The sequence below is a fragment of the Misgurnus anguillicaudatus genome, chromosome 7, assembly GCF_027580225.2.
Source record: "Misgurnus anguillicaudatus chromosome 7, ASM2758022v2, whole genome shotgun sequence".
NCBI classification, from domain to species: Eukaryota; Metazoa; Chordata; class Actinopteri; order Cypriniformes; family Cobitidae; genus Misgurnus; species Misgurnus anguillicaudatus.
Genome location: NC_073343.2, coordinates 27,859,728 through 27,885,000, shown reverse-complemented (window position 1 = coordinate 27,885,000; position 25,273 = coordinate 27,859,728). Strand labels below are relative to the sequence as shown.

Below are 25,273 nucleotides of genomic sequence, written 5' to 3'. Positions count from 1 at the left end.
CATTGGCTCTGGTAGCTTTATGAGGTTGCAAATTGGACACCCTGCAAAACTCCATGATGTTTTTTAACTTCCTGAGGGGAAGCTGGCTCTCTGCCGAGTCTGTCATACAATCACAGCACCATTCGTTTTACACTGCAGATGATTTCTGTTCTGTGAGGTTGATTGATTCACTGATTCCTGATCAGCTTAAGTAAGGCTCTATAGACAAATAAATGTATGTGAGGTCTTTGATTAACCCCAGTCTTCCCACAGTTCTCAAATGCATCTATGTTTTTTATTGCTTCCACATGTGAAACTTCACTGTCAGTGTAGTAATGTGTTGGTATATTACTACAGTAAGTAAAACACTGAAGTAACGTTGTTTTCACAGTTGTTATATTAAAGAACATTATTTTAATAATTTTAAATCATATTTTAAATGTTTTAAACAGTGTTCCCACAGTCATGGATTTTATTTATTTTCTGCTTCAAAGTTTGATTTCACTCATTGATTTCAATCTTTGACATGACCTTACTCAGTCAATATTAAAGATATCTCAAGGTTATATGTTCACACAATATTCTTTACATTATGTAGGGTTGTTTTATGAAGTAATTCTGACACTGACCTCCTTACTGATGAATGCTGTTTCACCGGATGTGTTCTTCCATTTCTATTAAAGATCATGGGGAACTCACACACAGGTCACATTCAGAGCACTCGGTTCGAGGAAATGCTTCATAATTCGATAGAGGCGTCACTGCGCTCCAACACAGTAGTGCCCAGACCTGTATTCTCTCAGCTATACCTGGAGGCAGAACAAAGACTTTTTTCTAATGATAGTAAGCCTTTATCTTTTACTTTTTACAATAGTTGGAATAAAATAAAATCATCTGGTTATGTATTTTCATAGCTATCAGTTATTCCCCCCACAGTGTACATTATCATGAACATGAATTCCTTCAACAGGTCGATTAGATGAGGAAGATGATGAAGAAGATGTCTCTGATTCAAACAGCCCTCCAATACCATATCAGATGAAGCCCCCACCAGAAGGATGTTGTACTACTGATGGTGAGATCATAAGTGTAAAGTATATCCAATAGAGATTCACTTACTTGGGTGATGATGATACCTGTCTGGGGCAAATATATGAATTTATTCTTTTATAGAGTCCATTTACATCATAAATAACTATAAATTGATAATAATGTATTTTCAAAATCTATAATAATAAATTAATTTGACAATTTTTTATTTGCCTATATGTATTATGTGAATATTTTTAAAATTTTTAACTATCATTATTTACTCACCTTCATGTCATTTAAACCCCCAGTGTCTTTCTTTGTTCTATTCAGTTTAATTTTTTTAAAGGAATAGTCCATTTTCTTAAAAGAAAAATCCAGATAATTTACTCACCACCATGTCGTCCGGAATGTTGGTGTCTTTCTTTGTTCGGTCGAGAAGAAGTTGTGTTTTTTGAGGAAAGCATTGCAGGATTTTTCTCGTTTTGATGGACTTTGATGGACGCCTACACTTGGCATCTAACTCAACACGTAACAGTTTTTTTCAACGGATTATCAAAGGACTCTAAACGATCCCAAGCGAGGCATGGGGGTCTTGTCTGGCGAAACGACTGTCATTTTTGACAAGAAAAAGGAAAAAATATGCACTTAAACTACAACTTCTGATATTCCTCCGGTCCTGAAAGCGTCAGCGTGACCTCACGCAATACGTCATGACGTCAAGAGGTCACAGAGGACGAACGCGAAACTCCACCCCGGTGTTTACAAGTGTGTTGAAAGGGGACCGTTCGGACGTTGTTCTATGTGGAATGATACTAATTAATGTCTTTGTGTCAGTTTTTTGTTTACAATGGTCCGCAAATGTGCGTTTTATATATGTAACACGTGACCTCCCTACGTCACCACGCATTTACGTTAGGTCGCGCTGGACCGGACCCAGACGAAAAGTTGTGGTCTAAGAGTACATCTTTTTTATCTTTCTTGTCAAAAATGACAATTGTTTCGCTAGATAAGACCCTTATGCCTTGTTTATAGTCCTTTGAAACTCCGTTGAAAAAACTGTTACGTGTTGAGTTAAGTGTTAAGTGTTGGTGTCCATTAAAGTCCATTAAAATGAGAAAAATCCTGCAATGTTTTCCTAAAAAAACATAATTTCTTCTGGACTGAACAAAGAAAGACATCAACATTTTGGATGACATGGTGGTGAGTAAATTATCTGGACTATTCCTTTAAGTGTTGTTTGGGATTTTCTGATTATTATTGGAGTAGATAGTGACTTTCTTGTTTTGAATACCGCTGCTGTTTCAGTTGTTAAACATAATTTTAGGTAAACGTCCTAAAACAACTAAATGTGCACTGAAAGAGAGGCAAGACTTTAAAAAAGGTATGCATTTGCATTCCGAAGAAAGACATTGGTGGTTCAAACGACAAGAGGGTAAGTAAATCATGACAAAAATGTCATTTTTGGGTAAACTATCCAATTAATTCTTTAACTGTCAACACCCACCCCCCCTTTGAGTGATGTGGTGATGAAAGGTGATGTGCACCTTCAGACTAATATAACTCTGGTCTAGAAGCAAAATCTTGGTCTCTTTTTAAAGAGTTTTTACTAAAGTGTCTGAAGTTGTGAATATTAAATAAAAAAATAGTTATAATAGTTATAAAACAACAATTTAAGGATATTTAAAAATAAAAATAATAATAAAAATAAAGTATATATTTTATATTTAAAACCCATAAAAATGAAAATGTTTTACTCCCAACATGCTACATAAATAAAGTCTCAGCTAGTTCTTATCCAAATTTCAGGTTAAAATCTCAAACAATTAGGTTTTCATCACACTTTTAGTGGTTTTACCAACAAAGGCCACTAGGTGTCAACGGTTTGCTGCATACTCACAAAACACAAATTAATAAATTACTGTCACTGTATCATTGTTAATGATCATTAAAATAGTTTTGAAATATGAAACGTCTCGGTTACGTATGTAACCCTCGTTCCCTGAAGGAAGGGAACGGAGACGTCACGTCGTGACCGACGAATTGGGAACCGCTTCGCGGGTGACCTATCTACTTCGAGAACTATCAAAAACGCCAATGAACTTGGCATGCAGGTATTTGCATAATGCCGGCGCCGCCCCGCCAGGTGCGTATATAAGGCACAGGTGCATAATACCAAATCAGCTATATTATTGCTGAGAAGCCGAGCAACAGTGCCCGGCCTGGACAGCAATGGAACAGCAAACTGTGGCGACGGGACGTGACGTCTCCGTTCCCTTCCTTCAGGGAACGAGGGTTACATACGTAACCGAGACGTTCCCTTTCAGTCGGTCACTACGACGTCACGTCGTGACCGACGAATTGGGAATCCCTACCAAAACGCCACTGCAGCTGAACCCTTCCAGTGCCTGCAAAAGCCCTCCGCCCTCCACATAAAGGGGCGGAACCTAAGGCGAAATGCAGAAGGCCGGTCACTACCTGTTCCTTAACCCACGATAGTGAAGCAGCGAACTGGGAGAAGCGTCTAAACTGAGCGGAGCTAGAACACTGCGGAAGCCATCCCCTAAGAAGGTTAAATGGATGACATAAAAATATATGAAACAACCGACAGGTTGCTCAAAATAAAGTCTCTGAACAATACATGGTATGTTGAGAGATGCAGAGCAGGCTCTGCTAAGGAAAAACGTGGAGGATTAGAACCCCACGGACTATACACACAAATGAACCCCACGTAGGGGACAAATGTGGACGCCTAGCCTACACAGGTTTACAGAGAATACATCAGTGATAGGTTGACAGCGGATGCTCCGCAACACCAGCTATCAGGGCGGTGGAGGAGAGGCAAAAACAGTTTTTTAGACGTTTTTGCCCCGATGGCCTTCCATAATGGTGCAAATGTGCAGCACCAAAATAGAGGCTCCAAGCCGACACACGAGCCGACCCTCGGCATTCTTAACTAGTTAGTAGAAAGAACCCGAGTGGAAACCGGTTCGACACGAACACTATAGAATCTTGTGAACGTATTAGGTGTCGCCCAGCCTGCAGCTCTACAAATATCTGTTAGCGAGGAACCGCGAGCCAGTGCCCAAGATGATGCCACACTGCGAGTAGAGTGGGCACGTAAATTAAATGGACAAGGCACATTCTGCTTTTGATATGCAAGGGCTATAGTATCCACAATCCAATGGGACATCCTCTGCTTGGTGACAGCTTTTCCTTTCTGCTGACCACCGTAACAAACAAAGAGCTGATCTGAGGTCCTAAAACTTTGCGTTCTGTCTATATACACACGTAGTGCACGAACAGGACATAACAAAGCCATGGCTGGTTCTGCCTCCTCCAAAGGCAGTGCTTGGAGATTCACCACTTGATCTCTAAAAGGAGTGGTGGGAACTTTGGGCACAAAGCCGGGCCGGGGTCTCAGTGTTACGCTGGATGCAGCCGGCCCGAACTGAAGGCACGATTCATCGACCGAAAATGCATGAATATCCCCTATCCTCTTAACAGAAGCCAAAGCAAGGAGAGTTAAAGTTTTCATTGTAAGAAACTTAACACTCACACTATGCAGAGGCTCGAATGGGGCTTCCTGGAGTGATTTCAGCACCAAGGACAGGTCCCAAGGAGGAATAGAGGGGGGACGCGAAGGATTCAGTCTTCGAGCGCCTCTGAGAAATCTAATGACTAGGTCGTGCTGACCCACTGTTCTACCGTTTACGGGTGAATGGTGAGCTGATATCGCAGCGATATCGACTTTAATAGTGGATGGTGACAGCCTATTCTCCAAGCGACGCTGGAGATATAAAAGCACAACACTAATCGGGCATTCTCGGGGGTTTTCACTTCGGGAAGAACACCAGTCGACAAACAGGTTCCATTTAAGCGCGTAAGCCTGTCTCGTAGACGGCGCTCGCGCAGCAGCAATAGTGTTAGATACCTCTTGCGGTAAATCACTCATATCCTCCGTGCCCCGTCCAGAGACCACACATGGAGGTTCCACAGGTCGGGGCGCGGGTGCCATAATGTGCCCTCTTGTTGAGAAAGAAGGTCCTTCCTCAGGGGAATCTTCCACGGAGGGGCTGTCGCGAGGAGAGAGAGTTCTGGAAACCAGCTCCTGGTTGTCCAATACGGTGCCACCAACAGCACGCTCTCCTCGTCCTCCCGGATTTTGCATAAGGTTTGCGCAATGAGGCTCACCGGAGGGAACGCGTATTTGCGCATGTTTCGCGGCCAGCTGTGTGCCAATGCATCCACGCCGAGCGAGTCGTCGGCTAGTGAATAGAACAGGCGACAATGGGTCGTCTCTGGGGAAGCAAACAGATCTATCTGCGCTTTGCCGAAACGTCTCCAAATTTGCTGAACCGCAATGGGGTGGAGTCGCCATTCGCCGGGACGCGCAGCCCGAGAGAGCGCATCCGCCTCTACATTGAGCGTGCCCGGGATGTAAATGGCACGAAGAGACCTCAAATTCTTCTGACTCCAAGTGAGGAGGTGACGGGCGAGATGCGACAGGTGACGCGAGCGTAAACCGCCTTGACGATTGATGTACGCCACGGTCGCAGTGTTGTCTGTACGAACTAATACATCTTTGCCCCGTAACTCGTTGCTGAAACGGACGAGCGCAAGATATACAGCCCACATTTCCCGGCAGTTTATGTGCCAATGCAGCTGGGGTGTCGTCCAGACCCCCGAAGCCGCAAGCCCATCGTACGTGGCCCCCCACCCCGTGTCTGACGCATCTGTGCATACTATCGCGTGCCTGGAGACCTGTCTCAGAGGCACACCGGCTCGGAGAAACGCACGGTCTGACCACGGAGTGAAAGTGCGACGACACGCAGGTGTAATGATAACACGGTGAATGCCGCGCAACCACGCTCTCCTCGGGACTCGATCGTGAAGCCAACGCTGAAGCGGTCGCATATGAAGCAGTCCGAGGGGAGTTACAGCTGCGGGTGGTGCCATTTGCCCAAAATGATTCTGAATTTGTTTCAGCGGGACGGGGTTCTTGCTATTTATTTTTTTAAGGAAAGTCAGAATCGACTGTACACGCGCTTCTGTTAGACGAGCTGTCAAATCGATCGAGTCCAGTTCCATACCGAGAAAAGAGATTCTCTGCACGGGGCAAAGCTTGCTCTTTTCCCAGTTGACCCGAAGACCCAAACGAGCGAGGTGTTTTAAAGTTAAATCTCTGTGATCGCACAGCGTCTGACGTGTTTGAGCTATTATTAGCCAATCGTCCAGATACGCGAGAATGCGCACACCTCTCTCTCTCAGGGGTTTTAAAGCCCCCTCCACTACTTTGGTGAATACACGGGGCGACAGAGAGAGCCCGAATGGGAGGACTTTGTACTGGTATGCTCGCCCCTCGAACGCAAAGCGGAGAAACGGCCTGTGTCGGGGGAGAATCGATACGTGAAAGTACGCGTCCTTCAGGTCGATAGATGCGAACCAATCGTTTGGACGAATGCATGGAAATATGCGTTTGGGCGTCAGCATTTTGAACGGCATTCTGTGAAGTGCACGGTTCAGCGAACGCAGGTCCAGGATCGGTCGCAAGCCGCCGCTTTTCTTGGGTACAATAAAGTAAGGGCTGTAAAACCCCGACCTCATCTCGGCTGGAGGGACCGGCTGAATCGCGTCTTTCGCCAATAAGACAGCGATCTCCGCACGGAGGACGTGCGCATCGGCAGCTCTCACCGTAGTGAAACGAACGCCGGAGAATTTGGGGGGACGCCGGGCAAATTGGATCGCATAGCCGAGACGAATCGTGCGTAAAAGCCAACGCGACGGGCTGGGAAGCTGTTCCCACGCCCCCAGATACCGTGCGAGAGGGACTAAAGGCACGATCGGTGTACCCGCGGCGGGCGCAACGGAGGTGATCGCCGGTGTGTGCGTAACGGCCGCACCGACAGCAGTGTTGTGTGTAATAACACTCACCTGAGTCCGTTGCTGGGTGGTTGAGTAAGGGAGGCTCTGCTGAAGACACCTCACACCACTCGATGCACCCTCTGGCGAAGGAGGAGGGAGACGATGGGTTATGAGCCCGTAGCTGTCTCCTACCGGCTGAGAGCGCGGTGGGGTTATGAGCCCGTGCGTCGCTCTCGTTCTCCTCTGATGAGTCGGAGAACGAGGGGGGGTTATGAGCCCTCTCGTATCTCCGGAGCTCATCTGAAGACCTAGAGATGGAAGTGGAATTCGCTCTTTTTGTGGATTTGTGGGTGCCGACTGAAAAGTCGGCGGAACAGAAAAATGAAACAAAAGATTCCCCAACCGGCCCTCCTCCGGTGGGGGGAGTGGTGCCTTCACCATCTCCCGAAGAGCGATCCCCTCCATCTCTAGGTCGCCCGTCTCAGGGCCGCTTTGATCTTCTTTTACCACCCTTTGCAGCGGGCTGAGCGGGCGGGGCGGGCTGCTGACGACCGGTTCCTCGCTTCTTAGAAGAGCCCCGGGGAGGAACGGAGGCGGCCGCCGCAGGACGCCCTCGGCGAGGAGCAGGCTGAGGCGCCGACGTGGATGGGGCAGGCGCAGGACGCTTCCGACGTGGCATGATCTGAGCGATGGCCTCAGTCTGCTTCTTGGCCGCGGAGAATTGCTGGGCAAACTCCTCGACCATCTCGCCGAACAGGCCGGTCTGGGAAACCGGAGCATTCAGGAGCCGGGTTTTATCGGCGTCCTTCATGTCCGCCAGACACAGCCAGAGATGGCGTTCCTGGACTACCAGGGTAGACATCGCACGCCCGACGGCGCGTGCGGTGACCTTGGTCGCACGAAGCGCCAGATCTGTAGCCGCACGTAGTTCAGAGAACTCCGCCGAGTCGTGACCTCCCGCGTGCAGATCCCTCAGAGCCTTAGCCTGATGAACCTGCAGCAATGCCATGGCATGCAGGGCAGAGGCTGCCTCCCCACAAGCCTTGTAAGCAGCACCGGACAGCGCCGAAGACTGCTTACAGGCCCGTGAGGGGAGAGTAGGCTGGTCCCGCCAGGAGGAAGCGACACCGGCCGGACACAACTGCATCGCGACCGGGCGCTCCACTGACGGGATACCAGTGTACCCCTTGGCATCTCCACCCTCGAGAGAGGTGAGAGGTGAAGGCTGATACGGCCGGTTCCGGGCGGAAAACGGGGTTTTCCACGACCGCGTCAGCTCTTCATGCACCTCGGGGAAGAAAGGCACCGGGGGCGAGGACTGAGAAGCCCTGGCACCCCCGAAGAACCAATCATCGAGGCGGGACGGTTCAGGTGGGGGAGGTTTAGTCCACTCCAAGCCGACCGCCTCCGCCGCCCGAGCGAGCATGGCTGCCATCTCAGGGTCGAACGCAGAAGCCGCAACCTGGCCCGAAGGCGGGAGCGGATCCGGATCGACGTCTGAGGCTGACAACCCCCCCTCCGACGTTACGGTGGATATCGCGTCAGGTGGAGGCTCGACAGAGCGCGAGGACACCGTAGAACACGGGCCACTCGTCTCCATCGGGACCTCCGCTGGCAACGGATCAGGGCGCTGGGAGCTACTGGACGAACCAGCAGACCGACCCAGCACCGTTATACGGAGGTCATCCTTCGCCAATCTGGTAGCTGCGCCCTTAGCAGCACCAGACTGGGAAGGCGGGGGCCGTTGCCGGAGGAACGACACCCGTCTCCGCAAATCCGCTATAGTCATGCCCTCGCAGACGGGGCATGAACTATCACGCAACGCTGCCTCTGCGTGCTGGAGCCCCAGACACGAGAGACAACGCTTGTGGCCATCCTGGGGGGCGATAAACACACCGCATCCAGAAACGGAGCACGGACGGAAATCCATCTTTAAAAAGACGACCCCGACCGTGACACGAATGAGTGGCTGTCTTTAAAAAGACACAAAGCTCAAACGTGCTGCTCTTTTAGGGAAATCACTCTTTTGTGCGAGCTGGTGAAACACACAGGGAGAGGCAAACGCACTCACTCGAACTCAAGTCCTAAATTAAAGAGACAGAGAGAGAGAGAAAGGGTGGAAAAAACACTGCGAGCCTCCACTGAGGTGTCTTTGCCCAACCAACTTCAGCAAGCTGAGATATTCTTTTCCCACACAGCACAGGATCTACGAAGATCAGTAACAGCTTCTCGAGAGCAGATGTCTGCCGGCTTCGAAGCAATAAAGCCGATTTGGTATCATGCACCTGTGCCTTATATACGCACCTGGCGGGGCGGCGCCGGCATTATGCAAATACCTGCATGCCAAGTTCATTGGCGTTTTTGATAGTTCTCGAAGTAGATAGGTCACCCGCGAAGCGGTTCCCAATTCGTCGGTCACGACGTGACGTCGTAGTGACCGACTGAAAGGGAACTACATTCTTAGAGCTTTCCAATGATATATAGGTTGTCAAGATGTTTGAAGAGCTATAAAAGGATATTAGAATTATAAATACCGTATTTTCCGTCTATAAGTCGCGTTTTTTTCATAACATGGCTGGTGTTGCGTCCTATAGGTGTGTCTTGTAAGTCTGTATGAATTAATTTTGACATTTATGAGGCAAAAGACAACATTACCGTCTACAGCTGCAAGAGTCTGCTATATGCTGTTCCTGTATTTATGTAATTCAATGGATACAGTAGCCAGTTGGCTTGTTCGGTTAATTTAGCCTCTTCAACCTTCCAGGTAAGTTCTGTATGCTATGGTTTATCATTTAAATAACTGATAATATTACTTTAAAGTACAGATATCTCTTCAGCCTGCTGTTCTGTTTACTATTGTTTAGTTGAATAACTTGCCTTTCCAGATTAAATGTCTGTTCTTCGGCTTGGATTTTTTAAAATAATTTTCTAAATAAGCGCGACGTATAGTCCACTGTGACTTATATATGGTATTTTGTCTTAATGACGCATTTTTCATTGATGGGGCTTATACTCCGGTGCGGCTCATAGTCCGGAAAGTACGGTATATAATAATTATGGGGTACGTGACATTTAACAAAATGACTGTCACTACTAAATTTCTATCATCAAATGGCCTTGAAATATGAGAACTACATACTTAGAACTTTACAACAATATACTGTAAAGTTTGTCATATTTGTCAATATTTAAAAACACATTGGGCCCACCTGTTGGCCATTGACATTTTAGAAAATGATTCGTACTATAACATTATTTTTGCAAATTGGTGATGAAATGTGAAAACCTGAGAGCTTTTCAACGATATATAGTTTGTAAAGATTAGTGCTGGTTAGGATTAAGAAATTATTGTTTTAATGTGTATTGCCAAACATCCCACCTGTGGGACAGTGACAGTTTAAATGTTTTAATACAGTTTGTGTTATAAGAAAGTCAAAACATTTTGTAGCTATTCACTACATTCGTACCACCTTTATGTAGAAATTATTGACCAGATCTCTGCTATTCAGGATTCTGTCAGGCAGGCAAAGACCTGCGGCTATCATCCATGGCCACCGAATCTTTTGAAGTCCCTCCTGGGTTTCTGCTTGTCGGAGCGAAATCTCCCAGTATTCCTGATCACATCCTGGTGTGTGCAGTGGACATGCGCTTTCTTCCGGATGAATGCGGACGTAATGCACTTTTAGGTAAGATGCGCTGAATCTCGTGCTCTTGCATTTGAAAACCATGCATTGCAAATAAAGAAAGCCCTGAGCACAGAGACAGTACCTCGGTCAGGGTACCTCAACCTCGAGGGACCACATTTTCATTTGTCAGAGTGACCTTCTTAGGTCTTTAATTTTGGTTTCTATGGCCCCCACGTCAGTTCAGCGCCCTCTTCCCTGGCGATGGCTGGTGGCTATGGAAACCGAGCACTCAAATGTGTGCCCATTTCAAATAACTAATCGCGGTTAACAAGGCACGTAGACAGCATCTGTGTACTCAAAGACTTCCAACGAAAGAAAGCAGATGGTCATGTGATGTCTGGCCTGTTTTTGTCTTGTAGGTTTCTCCGGGAATTGCATTGGCTGTGGCGAGAAGGGTTTCCGCTACTTTACTGAGTTCGCCAACCACATCAACTTGAAGCTCACCTCTCAGCCCAAGAAGCAGAAGCACTTGAAGTTTCACCTGCTCCGAAATGCACAGGGCTTATTGGTCAAGGGACCAGCAATCTGCTGGAAAGGGATAGGCAAGAGCCTTTACTTTATGATATCTTCTGTTTCACTAGCATCTTAAAGTATTCAATATGCCATCCGCGCATACCCGCAGTTTAGTATACTCTGAAAGCTGTGCTATTACTCTGTTTTGTGCAGATAGCAGAATGAGACATACTGTGTCTAACATAGCTGCAGGACCAGATGAGCAATCAGGTCTTGGACCAAGTGACCTGCTTCCCAATTCAGGACACACAACCTTAAGCACAATTAATCATACAGGTACTGAAACCTGTAATCCTTTACTTAACCCTTTACCAAACATCATCATCATCATTTTAAACTAACATTTTGTTCTGTCAATGCCACGCAGATCTGAATACTCCTTTTCACATATCAGAGGGCTCTCCTCCCATAATCAATGGCAGTCATGTTCCTGGACTTCAGCAGCAGACCGGAATAGTGGCCAATGGCCCTGGAAGGCCAGGAATAATAGGTAATCCTATACTTCAAGAGACACTATGGCTGGGCAACATATTAAATATAAGATATTATTGAGATAACTGTACTGAAGATCTAAAATGTAAAAGTACAGAATGTTGTGAATATCAATTTTTTTTAAAATTAAGATTAATGTGCCAAGGACTGCACCAGTAGGTAATTTCACACCACCTTTACATCTCACAAGCGCAACAAGTAATTGTTAAAATGGCAACAGTAACTGTTGTGGAGAGACATACAATGTAAAATAAATTTGCTGCCTTAAATTAAAAAAAAATGTAAAGGTAGGGCTGTCAAAAAAGTTATCGCGATTAATTGCATACAAAATAAAAGTTTGTTTTTGCAGAATATATGTCTGTGCACTGTGTGTAATTATTTTGTATATATAAATACAAAATACACACACATACGTATTTAAAAAAAACATTTACATGTATATATATATATATATATATATATATATATATATATATATATATTAGGGCTGTCAAAATTAACGCGTTAATAACGAGTTAACGCAAATTCAATTTAACGCCACTAATTTTATTAACGGAGATTAACGCAACGCGCAATTTCTGTTTGACCCTTGGTCCAGCCCATAGTTGAATGAACAGAGACGCAGACAAATGTGACTCTCTCTAAATGAGTAAAAGATTTTCATAGAAATAAGAACATTAAGCAAATCGTCTACCAAATCCAATGCTCTAAATGCTCGTTGGACATCTGATATGATCATTTATACGTCTGAGAGGTGTAACGTTACCGTCCTCCTAATGCTTAATCTAATACAAAATGCGTCTCAATTCATTTTGGTTTCGCTTTTATGCATGACTTATAAAATAGACTGCAGGACTTGCTTGATGTTAAAAGAGTCATTAAGAGAGATAAAGTTCGGTACCTGATTAATGTTAAAGAGTTATTAAGAGAGACAAGACTCAAAAGCGATCCCCTCACGCTGACTGACTGATATCTGAAGCGCGTGCACACAGACGCGCGAGTGCGCGACCCGGATATATTGACATCTACACAAAATTACAGTTTTACAAATATCTGTTTTGATAAGAATTCACGCAGGTAGGCTCTATAATCTGTTATGTTTTAAGTAAATGTTTGGTTAACTGTTGGGTAAAACTATCTGATGTGTAACATTATATTAGATCACTTAGATTTTAAGCAGTCTGTCTCAATGTCAATCAAACAAAAGGAAAAAAAAGTTGAACATACATTGATGATGTTTTTGCTTTGTGTGTGCTAAATCTATTAGTTTTACCAGTGATTTTAAGGTATTGATGTGGTAATATAATGTATGGATGGATGTGGAAATTTTTGTGGTAATTTGACTCTTTCAACTTCAAACACGTGTAGTTCTGTCATATTTTGTTATATTTCAACAAATCATGCATTGTTCTATGTTTTAATAGAGAATGTCAAAATATGAACAACTATTTTTCTTAAATTTGCTAATTCCGACTCAACTTGCCAGCACAGGTCACAAATGATGCAGCAGCAAACAAAAATGGAGAAAGAAAAATCTTCTGAAAGGGAAATTCATATACAAAACAATGGCTGGTGATTCTGTTAAAATGTAAACAGGCTGTTGTTAACATACATTTCCATAAAGCATCTATATATGTATATATGATTAGAATATTAAAAACCTGAAAAGTGTTAAATTAGGGTAAATTTAGAATGGATAAAAATGTGCGATTAATTTGCGATTAATCGCAGTTAACTCATGAAATCATGCGATTAATCTAGATTAATTTTTTTAATCTATTGACAGCCCTAATATATATATATATATATATATATATATATATATATATATATATATATATATATATATATATATATATATATATATATACACACACACACACACACATAAATATATTTTTTTAAATGTATACATGTACTGTATGTGTGTATTCATATATACATAATAATTAAATAATTACACACAAATCAATTATGCAAACACAAAAAAATATATAAACTTTTATTTTGTATGCGATTAATCGCGATTAATCTTTTGACAGCCCTATTTCAAAGACATTTAAACTAACCTTAAGTTAAGCAATTTCCGCTTGGGGTTTTTTTAGTTATAGCAACTCATAAATACAAGTTAAAAGACTTTGAAAAGTAAAAATGTAGTCAAAATGTTAAGTTTTATTAAACTTAAAGTAAGGCAGCTACAAAATGTCAAAGTTGCTCTGTTTTTAAACCATATTGGCAAATATAAAACAATGTAAATATTCTTTAGCTAAAATGGAAAGCATATATCACAAGACAATCCCATAATGCACTCCCCTTCAAGTCATATCAATATATGTTTTTGTTTTACTTTAACTTAAGTTAAATAATTTTAACTTGTTTTATGTCAACTCATCACTAGTCAAAAATGTAAAATAGTAGGTTCAAACTTGCATGCTGCATTATAGCATCTTTTGCCCAGAAAAAACATTCATATGACGAATGAGGCGAGAGACATCAATTATACATTTATATAATTTTTATAAATATTTGATTCATTATTTTAATATAACTTAACTTGACTATCTGATCTAATTATGTGTATCTGTGTTTATCAACATGCTAACATCTTACTTTATCAAAATAAAACGAGCGCAATTTGCAGGCTGTGCGGAGTATAGGATCGTAAATATTTCACTTATGAGGTTTCTAGAGTTTTGTCTTATAGATTGATGCTGCCTATAGGAAGTAGTCAACAAAAAAAGGGAAACCTTAATTTTACGGGGAGGTCCCTTGACTAATTCCTCTTCTAGACTTCACACCTTGAATGAAAGACCCCCACGCCTTTGAAATGTTTAGATGCTTTTAAAAGAGACAGCGGTATTGTCTAAGGCTTTTCCTATTCTTTTGTTGTTGGAGTCTGTCAGTATTCAGCACTTGGGGTTGTAAAAGATCCCTGTCTTTTATTTCAGCCCTCTCTATCACCTCTATAAAGAACTGCTGTAAATTCTCTCTCTCTGTTTTTTGTTTTCTCCTTCACTCTCTCTCTCTATCTGTGTCTGTGTTGTAAAACCTGAGACTTCCTTCCTGATGGTTTGGTTTTCATTAGGATTTAACACATCCTTTCCCTTTTGCTTCATGTTGCATAAAGTGACACGTTTGCTTGACTTCACAATCTGGTTAATACGCAACATAACAGTTACTTCCTGTGACACTAAAACTATCATGGATGCTTATGAATTACAATGAAATAAGAAGGAAATTGATGTTGGCTTAGACAACCCTTTTATGAAGTTAAAAAAAGTTTTATCATTTGTAAAGTATTAAAGGTGTTAGATAGACAGACAGACAGACAGACGGACAGACAGAAATATATGGATGGATGGATGGATGGATGGATGGATGGATAGACAGACAGACAGACAGACATAAATAGATGGATGGATGGATGGATGGATGGATGGATGGATGGATAGACAGACAGACAGACAGAGATAGATAGATAGACCAACAGACAGATAGAAAGACAGAAACAGATAGTTCGACAGACAGACAAAAACAGATAAAAGAAAGGTAGACTGACAGACAGAAACAGATGGATGGATGGATGGATGGATGGATGGATGGACAGACAGATAGAAGTAGAGGGATAGATAGTTAAATAGATAGACAGACAGAAATGGATGGATGGATGGACAGACAGAAATAGATTGATGGATGGACGAAAGGAAGGTTGGATAGATAGATAGATAGATAGATAGATAGATAGATAGATAGATAGATAGATAGATAGATAGATAGATAGATAGATAGATAGATAGATAGATAGATAGATAGATAGAAATGGATGGATGAACGGACAGACAGACAGAAATAGATAGGTGGATGGATGGACGGGATGGATAGACAGACAGACAGACAGAAACAGATTGATGGATGAATAGACAAACATAAATATGATGAATGGATGGATAGACAGACAGACAGACAGAAATAGATTGATGGATAAATAGACAGACATAAATATGATGGATGAATAGACAGACATAAATATGATGGATGGATGGATGGATGGATGGATGGATGGATAGACAGACAGACAGAAAGAGATAGATAGACCAACAGACAGATAGAAAGACAGAAACAGATAGTTCAACAAACAGACAGAAACAGATAAAAGAAAGGTAGACTGACAGACAGAAACAGATGGATGGATGGACAGACAGACAGGTCGAAGTGTATGGATGGATAGTTAGATAGATAGACAGACAGAAAAATGGTTTGATGAATGGATGGATGGATGGACGGACGGAAGGAAGGAAGGACGGTAGAAAGAAGAAGATAGATAGATAGATAGATAGATAGATAGATAGATAGATAGATAGATAGATAGATAGATAGATAGATAGATAGATAGATAGATAGATAGATAGATAGATAGATAGATAGATAGATAGATAGATAGAAAGAGATATACAGAAATAGATGTATGGATGGACAGACAGACAGGCAGACGGAAGAATAGATAGATAGACAGACAGACAGACAGACAGACAGACAGAGATAGATGGATGGATGGATAGACAGACAGACAGAAATGGATTGATGGATGGATAGACATACAGACAGATAGACAGAAAGGGGTATATAGACCAACAGACAGATAGAAAGACAGAAACAGACTGACAGACAGAAACAGATCGATCGAAAGACAGACAGAAATAGATGGATGAAGGATGGATGGATGGATGGATGGATAGAAAGAAAGAAAGAAAGAGATATATAGACCGGACAGACAGATGGAAAGACAGAAACTGATATATAGACAGACAGGCAAAAATGGATGGAGAAGCAGACAGAAGTAAAGAAAGAAAGAGATGGATGGATAGATAGACAGACAGACATGCAGTAGTACACACATACACACTGTACTTACCCAGTCTTTATTTATACATTATTTAGTATTTATCTATTATCCATATTGACTTATGTCATTTTTCAAGGCTCCATGGCAAATTCTGGGCCCCCCAAAAAGAGACATAAGGGATGGTCCCCAGAATCCTCTGCTCCAACAGATGCCACTCCCAAACCTCCTACCACCAGCATGACCAATGGCAACAAAGCAGGTACAGACTTGTATTTTTATAATAGCAGCATTAATTACCTCTATTTGTGATATGAACCAAATAGTCCCTCTTCAATATCAAACAGGTCTTCATAATTAGATGTTTGTTTCTCATTGTATTGAACAGAGTGTTCTTGTGCTGAGCACTGAGGGTAAAATTTTAAATAAAAAATAATACTTGAAAGAGACCTTATACATAAGAAATGTATTGTATTTTCAGGTCTGTATGATAATTGCATCGTTGATTAAAGGAAAACGCCACAGTTTTTCAATATTTTACCATGTTCTTACCTCAACTTAGATGAATTAATACATACCTATCTTTTTTCAATGTGTGCACTTTTAATCTTTGTACAGCAGCTTGTGAATGTGTTAGCATTTAGCCTAGCCCCATTCATTCCTATGGCTCCAAACAGGGATGAATTTAGAAGCCACCAAACACTTCCATGTTTTCCCTATTTAAAGACTTTTACATGAGTAGTTACACGAGTAAGTATAGTGGCACAAAATAAAACGTTTGTTTGGAGCCATAGGAATGAATGGGGCTAGGCTAAATGCTAACACATTCACAAAGCGCTGTACAAAGATTAAAAGTGCATGCACTGAAAAAAGATAGGTATGAATTAATTCATCTAAGTTGAGGTAAGAATATAGTAAAATATTGAAAAACGGTGGTGTTTTCCTTCAAGTCTGGGGCATTTCATTTATACGAGTGTGTGTTTTTTATGTTTCGTGTGTTTGTCTTTAGCTGACAGCGGTGCATCAGGGTGTTTGCCTCTGGGGTCATCGCCACCCTTTGCTCCAGGAGAGTCTGTTACAGTTCCTGATCACTTGCTTCAGACGTGTGGACTGCGCCCTGTCATTTTTAAAGGTAAAATTGGTGTTTATTACATCATTTACCGTACAATAGTACTAGATTCAGTAATCGCTGAATTTATAACCAATGCACAAAACCATTGCACATTATTTATATTCTTTTAATATCAAAGGAAAGTTAGTCCTGGTATACATGTAGAAGAAATTGTAATGCTACGTAGACACCAAACGCGGGGCATCGCGTTACTCGCTTTAGATTACTCGCTTTAGATTACTCACCGGATTTAACCTCGTGTGATGCGAATTTTTCGCTCAAGTTGAATATTTTCAACTTGGGCGTAGACGCGTTTGAGGTGAATAGCGCATATTTTTGTGGCAAAAGCGCCACCCATATCGCGTCACTCGCATCGCCCCGCGCGAGGACGCGTCTGATTGCGTCTTTGCATCGACTTTGTATGTAATCTACTCGCGCAAATCGTTAAAATTCGCGTCTGGTGTAAACCCACAGTAAGAGATTTATAATCAAAAGTACATTTGTCACAACTATTCTAACATTTTAGTTTTCTTAAAAAATTGAAAGTCTAGCAGATATTGTAGCCTCATTTATAAATATAAACATTTATCCTCCTCATGCAGTCTTTATGCCAGTCGTTTATAATATCACTGTATTTTCTGTGAGCTCTACTTTTTTGTCTGTGCGTCATGTGACACAATATCCAATAGCACTCCCATTAATTTATCCTGGGCCAGCTGTTCGGTTAGACTTTGTGTTTGTCTGCAGGGCATGGGACGCTGCCACATTTATGTGGGAATCTCGCGGATGTACTGGTGAGCGGTTTACTTCAGAAATGCTACCGCAGTTCACAGAACCTCCCGTGCGTCTACGAGCCGTACGGCACGGCTCCGATTCAGCCCATTTCTACTGAGATGCAAATACTGTTGACCGTCTACTATCTGGTGCAGCTGGGTGAGAATGCTGTATGCATGCTTAAATGCACCTTACACACTGCCCCTTTACATAAATGAAAAAATTAAAAATAGTTTCAACACTAAATACTATGAAATAAATCCTTAAATGCTTATGTATCACCTTACGACAGCTCCTGACCAGGCCCCTCAAATGGAAGACCTGGAGCAGATCTTCACGCGCTCCTGGCGTGAGTCACACCTGACGGAGATCCGGCAGTACCAGCAGACCCATCCACAGTTTCCGACTCCTCTTCCCTGTTTAGCTCAGCCGCTCACTCCCTCCCAACTGCCCTGGCTGACCAAGCTTGCCACCAGCTCATGTGGAGATGCAGTCCTGGTCCTGGACACAGCGCCCTCTCTGGTGGAAGCTTTAGAAGACACCTTTCACAGACTGGTCGAGGGCAGACTGAGTCAGACCAATTACGTAGTGATCTTCTGCATGAACAGGAGCCAGGAGATAGAGTCATGTGTGGTAGTGACAGGTATGTGGGTAACTTTATTTCCAAAGGTATTTTTCGAATAGTTTTGCTATATATTTGTATTTGGACTCCAAATATGTATTTTTATTTAAAGGTGCATTGTATAACATTTAACAGGATCTCTTTTTCTTTTAAATGCAATATAATATACATAACTATATTATCAGTGGTGTATAAAGACCTAACAAAATTAACAGTATTGTTTTTATTACCTTAGAATGAGCCGTTTTTATCTACATACACCGCGGGTGCCCTTACATAAAAGTCGCTATTTCGCACGCCGTGTTTCTACAGTAGCCCTAAACTGTTTTATAGAGCGCTTTTTGTCACTACGATGTCTCAGACGACGACATGTTTGTTCTGTGGTGGCTACCGTAGCTTCTGTATGCATTGCAAAAGGTGGGAGTGGGCGGCAGACTGAGCCTTTGGTTGCAATTCACAATATCACCACTAGATACCGCTAAAAATCTACACAGTGGACCTTTAAAATATTTTTAGCGTATATCTACTACATAAAACTTATTAGGTACCTATCACTTGCAATAGTAAGAAATGCTTCACTTCAATATAGTTACAAATTAATACATACATGTAACTTTAAAAAAAAAAGTTGTCAGCCAGCGCCAGCATTTTTTAATGCATTTTATAAAGAAATTTTAGAGAACGATTCTGAACAATGATCAAAACATACATGGAGTTTTTACTGTTTTTAGATCAGTGGATGCTTTGGTGTTTTATAAGTTGTGTAAGAGCGCCACCTAGTGGATAATAACGAAAGTAAGGATTGCCTTAAAAATCCTCATTGGCAGGGAAGTGTTTTCTCCTAATTGACGAGATAACTTGTCAATGGCGGGGAAAGAGTTAAATTTGTTCCATAACACTCTCACGTAGGACTTTTAAAGGTAGTTTGCGACTATTTTATCATCTGTTTTCATGCAGGGAAGCACCAGACTCGTGCTCTGTCTGAAAGCCTTCTCTCTCCGAGCGATTGTTTAAGAGAGATCGGCCACGAGTTGTCTTCTGGAAGCGCAGCAGAGCTTGGGTCCTATTTCAGCTCTCTGGGACCAGGTAACAAATACCATGGTTTGCTATATGTATCTTAGTGGGTTTTTTTCTTCTGCACAGTGTTTAAATGCCTCTCAATATCATCAGATGGAGACGTGGAGGCTTTGCTGGAGAAAGCCAGTCCTGAGAGCTCTGCCCAGTACTGCGCTCAAGAACCATCAGGAGATAGCCCTAAACCAACATGCACCGGTGAGCCTTGCTTTCCAGGATGTCTTAGCATGAAGTTAACCATTTTCATTAAAACATTACAAGATAATTTACTCACCCCCATGTCATCAAAGATATTTGTGGTTCTTTGTTCAGTCAAGAAGAAACTAAGTTTTTAAAGGAAAACATTTCAGGATTTTTCACCATATAATGGACTTTTGTGGACCTCAACAGTTTACAGTTTCAATGCAGTTTAAAGGGACACTTAACTTTTTTTGAAAATATGCTCATTTTCCAGCTCCCCTAGAGTTAAACATTTGATTTGGAATCCATTCAGCTGATCTCCGGGTCTGGCGGTACCACTTTTAGCATAGTTTAGCATAATCCATTGAATCTGATTAGACCATTAGCATCGCGCTAAAAAATAACCAAAAAGTTTTGATATTTTTCCTATTGATATCTTTTCTATTTTAAACTTGACTCTTCTGTAGTTACATTGATTACTAATTCAATTCAATTTTATTTATATAGCGCTTTTCACAATAGTTAATTGTTTCAAAGCAGCTTTACATTAATAGAAACAATGAAAAGCACAGAAAAGCGACAGATAGCACAACATAATACACGATAGCATAAGCAGTTAAATTTGCTGCGGCTATGACTCAACATTATAAACGAGCGTATTACTAATGTAACGTCTAGAAGAGGAAGCTAAGTTAAGCCCAAGAAGCCTGCCTTCCCGGGTTAAAAATCCCCCTAGGAGAAAAAAACCCGGGCTTTTTAGCCTAGGAAATAAAAAAAGTCCTAGGAGGGAAAAACCCTTCGGAGATATATACACATATAAACGGATAAGGAGATTAAGCGGGTTCTACCGGTGATCGTTGGTCAGGCATCAGCTGGGCATCACGTTGAAGGAGGGCCAGTAGATCAGAGTTGTGCCGACTTTCACATTTATCGGAACTGGGTCTGTTTGTCTCACTAAGACCGACGGAAAATTAAAAGTTGCGATTTTCTTGGCCGATATGGTTATGAACTATACTCTCATTCCAGCGTAATAATCAAGGACTTTGCTGCCGTAACATGGCTGCAGGGGGCGGAATGATATTACGCAGCATCCGAAAATAGTCCCCTGCCATTGAAAGTTACCAAGGGGACTATTTTCGCATGGTATGAGGAATGCGAAACACTGGCACGGTAGTTTCGCATACGTCATGCGTGACCTTTTGAAGCGATTGCGTAATACAGTGTTTCCCAACCTTTTTCTGCCACGGCACGGTTTTGATAAGAAAAAAATCCTACGGCACACTACTATACCAAAAAGCATTAAAAGAAACGCACAAACCTCTATTGCAATGCTTAAATGACTTGTTAAACTGGAATATTTACTATATTAAATGTAGTACTCACATTCAATGCAATTACACATGTTTTGATGAACAAAAAGATTATATCCTGGCTGGAATTGATGACATTGACACGCAGTTGTGATTTTTAATTTTTCCACGGCACACCAAACAAGCTGTCACGGCACACTAGTGTGCCACGGCACAGTGGTTGGGAAACACTGGCGTAATACGTAAGGTCTGGTGCAAGACGAGAAGTTCTGATTTATAAGTCCCTTTTTTATTTTTGGGGGTGAAAATGACGATCTTTTCGCTAGAAAAGATCCTTATGCCTCGGTTGGGATAGTTTGAGCCTTTGAAGCTGCAATTTTAAAACTGCATTGAAACTGTAAACTGTTGAAGTCCACTAAAGTCCATTATATGGAGAAAAATCCTGGAATGTTTTCTTCAAAAAACTTAATTTCTTCTCAACTGAACAACAAAGAAAGACATCGACATCTTGGATGACAAGGGGGTGAGGAAATTATCAGAATTTTTTTTATGAAAGTGGAATATTCCTTTAAATAAATGCCATGAGCTTTTTGCCCTGACACAGAGGCTTAGTGGATAGCACTGTTGCCTCACAGCAAGAAGGTCACCAAATTTCGAGTGTCGGCTGGGTCGGTAGGCCTTTCTGTGTGGAGTCAGGGTGGGTTTACTCCGGTTTCCTCCCACAGTCATTCAGGTTAGGTTATTTGGAGATGCGAAAATGTCCTTCCCCGGATTAACTTGTGTATAGATTGATCTGTGTGTGGATTAACCAGTTGAATATAGCCCTGGATGCTGGAATGGTGTTAAGAACCTTGCGCTTTATGTGTTAACACTTCAGTTTTTTCTTAACAGAATACTTCGTAGATTGGCACGAGATTCGGCCCATTCAGCTGGCCATAGCACGAAAGCTTCTCTCCCATGTCTGTGCCATCGCCGACTCCAGCACACAAAACCTGGATCTCGGTTCTTTTGACAAGGTCGAGTTCTTGATCTGCATTCCTCCCTCAGAGGTCACATTTCATCAAGTGGTTCTTCACCTTTGGAACTCAGGTAGAGCCCTGACACAAGTCTGTGCTGTCAGACATGAACCTGTCTGTGAAATCCAGAATAATGTCATGATGAGAATAGGAGCATCAAAGTTTGAGTTCACTCATCTTTATGGTGTATTTTCAGGGGTGCTGCGGGAATTAGGTCTGGACCAAGATTGCTTGTCAGTGAAGGATGCTGAGCAGTACGTGGTGAAGTTGAATCAGAGCGCAGTAGGAAAAATCAACAGTCTTATTCAAAAGTCCAAGATGAATCCCTACACGCTCTTTATACTGGTGCATGATCATGCACACTCGGACATCACCAGGTACCGGACCTCATCTGATCTTTATTAAACCCATCTCTTTGTCTGCTTGGTGTAGGAACTACATATTTACCGTTGTTTTTATCACAGTGCACAGTACAACGGAGGAGACTCCAGCTTAGGACTTGTGGACAGTTTGCTCAATTGCAGGCAGATTCGGGATGCTCCCAACATCCTGACTCTCCACGTGACCTCGTTCCCCTTCGCCTTGCAGACTCAGTACACACGCATCAGCCCTTACAATGAGATTCACTGGCCCTCTGCATTTAATAACGTAAGAATATCACATATACATTATAAAATGGTCTACGGTATTGAGCAAAGGTTTTCTTCTATAAATATATAAACACAATATATCAAATAAAAGAACAGACCTTCTGCTTTCAAACAAACAATAACAGAATCTTCAAAATCTCCATTTGTTTTCTTTTTATCACCTCTCAAATATGGGTGGGTTTCTCTCAAAATACCAAATTTTGAGCAAAAGGCTTAAATAATTGCATATTTGTAAAGGCCTTTTGTTATAGATCAGATTCAGAACTATGATCAAAACATACACTGACTATTCTATGTTTTTTAATAAGTTGATGCTTTAGTATAAGTTAGGTAGGAGCACCACCTAGTAGGGCTGTAACAATTAACCGTGCAAATGCGCGTTTTCTCAATGAATGAATTACGGTGAAATCCCGGCACATCCGAACGCCAGGGGGCGCTCTCTTGCAGAAACTTCCTTTGTGCCATAGAAGAAGTAGCATTGCAAACGCTATTCCAGGAAATGTCTACAGGAATATTTATACGCTGTTCTTCAAATTGTTTGAGGTATTTTCATGATAATAAAGAATATTTTGAATTAATTTAATTTAACAAATGTTGCTTTTTAAAATGCACGTTATAAAGACTCCAACTCATAATGATTTTAGATTGATAAGGATTCCTACTGACCAAATGCCGTTGTACACGCACAAGCTGTGCATGAAACACAGAATCGTAGCCTTGCGATTCAGAATCGATTTCATTTTTAATGGGACACACGATTGAATCGTTACATCCCTACCACCTAGTGGATAATAGCAGATTTATAGATTACCGTAAAAACTTGTCATTGGTAGGGAAGGGTTTTCTCTTGATTGACAATGGCGGGGAAAGAGTTAAGTCACAAACAGAAAATACATAGGAAATTTGTATGCAAAATGTTAAAAAACAAGAAAACGGTTTCTTCAGTTAAAAGTCAGTATTTAAGGGTTCATTATAGTTGTGTGTAGGTCCTGCGGCATAGCCTCGAAAACGTAGGCTACACGTCGGTTTTAATATATACTTCTGCGTCGCCGTCCGAAATGTGACGCAGATTTTTTTACATGATGGGAGGGGTTCTAGCGGACCAATCACAGTGCTTGCGGTCCGCGAAGAACAGACGCGTTGTTAAAATTTTGGTGAGGTGTGCGCACTTGAGGTCTTCTCGGGTCCAAAGATATGTACCCAACCCGAAATGACTCTAATCACTTTTTAATAATTAATATATAATAATATAATGTTATATGGTCACTATATCATTGCCAAAACAAATCTTTTGGACAGTATATATAATGTACACACTTATGTAAATATATAATTTGTAATTGTTTACCTAGGATGTGGATCTCTATCATGAGAAAACAAAGTATTTCGGTGTATCGGAGCTTTTGGAGACGATGCACTCCGGCAGCGGCCTTCCTCTGCTTCGATACGATAGCTCATTTGAAAGCATGGCTGCTGCCCTAGAAGAAAGGTATGTCATTTTTGTGCTGTTCATTGATTTTTAATACATATACTCCACGGCTATGTCTGAAATCGCATACTCTTTTGTGTAGGTACTTATTTTGAATGAGTAAGTACTCAATGCTATATACACAGTAATATGAATGTGTAAGTATAAATTAAATCCGGATTTCGTCATGTTTTAATTGTCATGTGACCTACTAGAATCAGTTGCGGTGTGTCATCTCCATTCACAAATCCCCTCCCATTGCCTCATGGGATAGTAAAGCATCCATCTAATGCACTGCAAAAAAATGACTTTCTTACTCTTTTTGTCTTGTTTTCAGTACAAATATCTAAAAATTCTCAATTTAAGATGCATTTTCTTGAGCAAAATGACCTAAGAAAATATGTCTAGATTTTAGACAAAAAACAGCAAGAAATTGGGTAAAAACATATCTTAAACACTTAAACCACTTTTTTTGAAAATATATCCGTTTTGGAATCCATTCAGCTGATCTCCGGGTCTGGCGGTACAACTTTTAGCATTGCTTAGCACAATTCATTGAATCTGATTAGACCATTAGCATCGCGCAAAAAATAACCAAAGAGTTTCAATAGTTTTCCATTTAAAACTTGACTCTTCTGTAGTTACATCGTGTACTAAGACCGGT

The 25,273-nt window shown here is 41.8% G+C and overlaps 1 protein-coding gene and 1 long non-coding RNA gene across 3 annotated transcripts in view; one reads left to right on the top strand and one right to left on the bottom strand.

The window, feature by feature from the left end:
- Window positions 1-25,273, top strand: part of greb1 (growth regulating estrogen receptor binding 1) — a 49,447-nt gene that overhangs the window by 7,492 nt on the left and 16,682 nt on the right. For both annotated transcript variants that reach the window (XM_055172594.2, XM_055172593.2), the window contains exons 2-17: window positions 663-822; window positions 950-1,054; window positions 10,383-10,559; window positions 10,919-11,101; window positions 11,226-11,348; window positions 11,440-11,562; window positions 16,544-16,666; window positions 17,414-17,536; window positions 18,263-18,448; window positions 18,582-18,932; window positions 19,869-19,997; window positions 20,082-20,183; window positions 22,367-22,564; window positions 22,688-22,868; window positions 22,956-23,139; window positions 24,494-24,630. In XM_055172594.2, the coding sequence (XP_055028569.2) occupies window positions 663-822; window positions 950-1,054; window positions 10,383-10,559; window positions 10,919-11,101; window positions 11,226-11,348; window positions 11,440-11,562; window positions 16,544-16,666; window positions 17,414-17,536; window positions 18,263-18,448; window positions 18,582-18,932; window positions 19,869-19,997; window positions 20,082-20,183; window positions 22,367-22,564; window positions 22,688-22,868; window positions 22,956-23,139; window positions 24,494-24,630 (2,585 nt within the window). The remainder of the gene's footprint in view (window positions 1-662; window positions 823-949; window positions 1,055-10,382; window positions 10,560-10,918; window positions 11,102-11,225; window positions 11,349-11,439; window positions 11,563-16,543; window positions 16,667-17,413; window positions 17,537-18,262; window positions 18,449-18,581; window positions 18,933-19,868; window positions 19,998-20,081; window positions 20,184-22,366; window positions 22,565-22,687; window positions 22,869-22,955; window positions 23,140-24,493; window positions 24,631-25,273) is intronic.
- Window positions 916-24,903, bottom strand: LOC129417770 (uncharacterized). Its single transcript, XR_008635855.2, has 4 exons — window positions 24,822-24,903; window positions 24,490-24,619; window positions 18,572-18,885; window positions 916-1,119 (listed from the first exon to the last, which is right to left on the bottom strand). It is a non-coding gene; the product is annotated as an uncharacterized lncRNA (long non-coding RNA).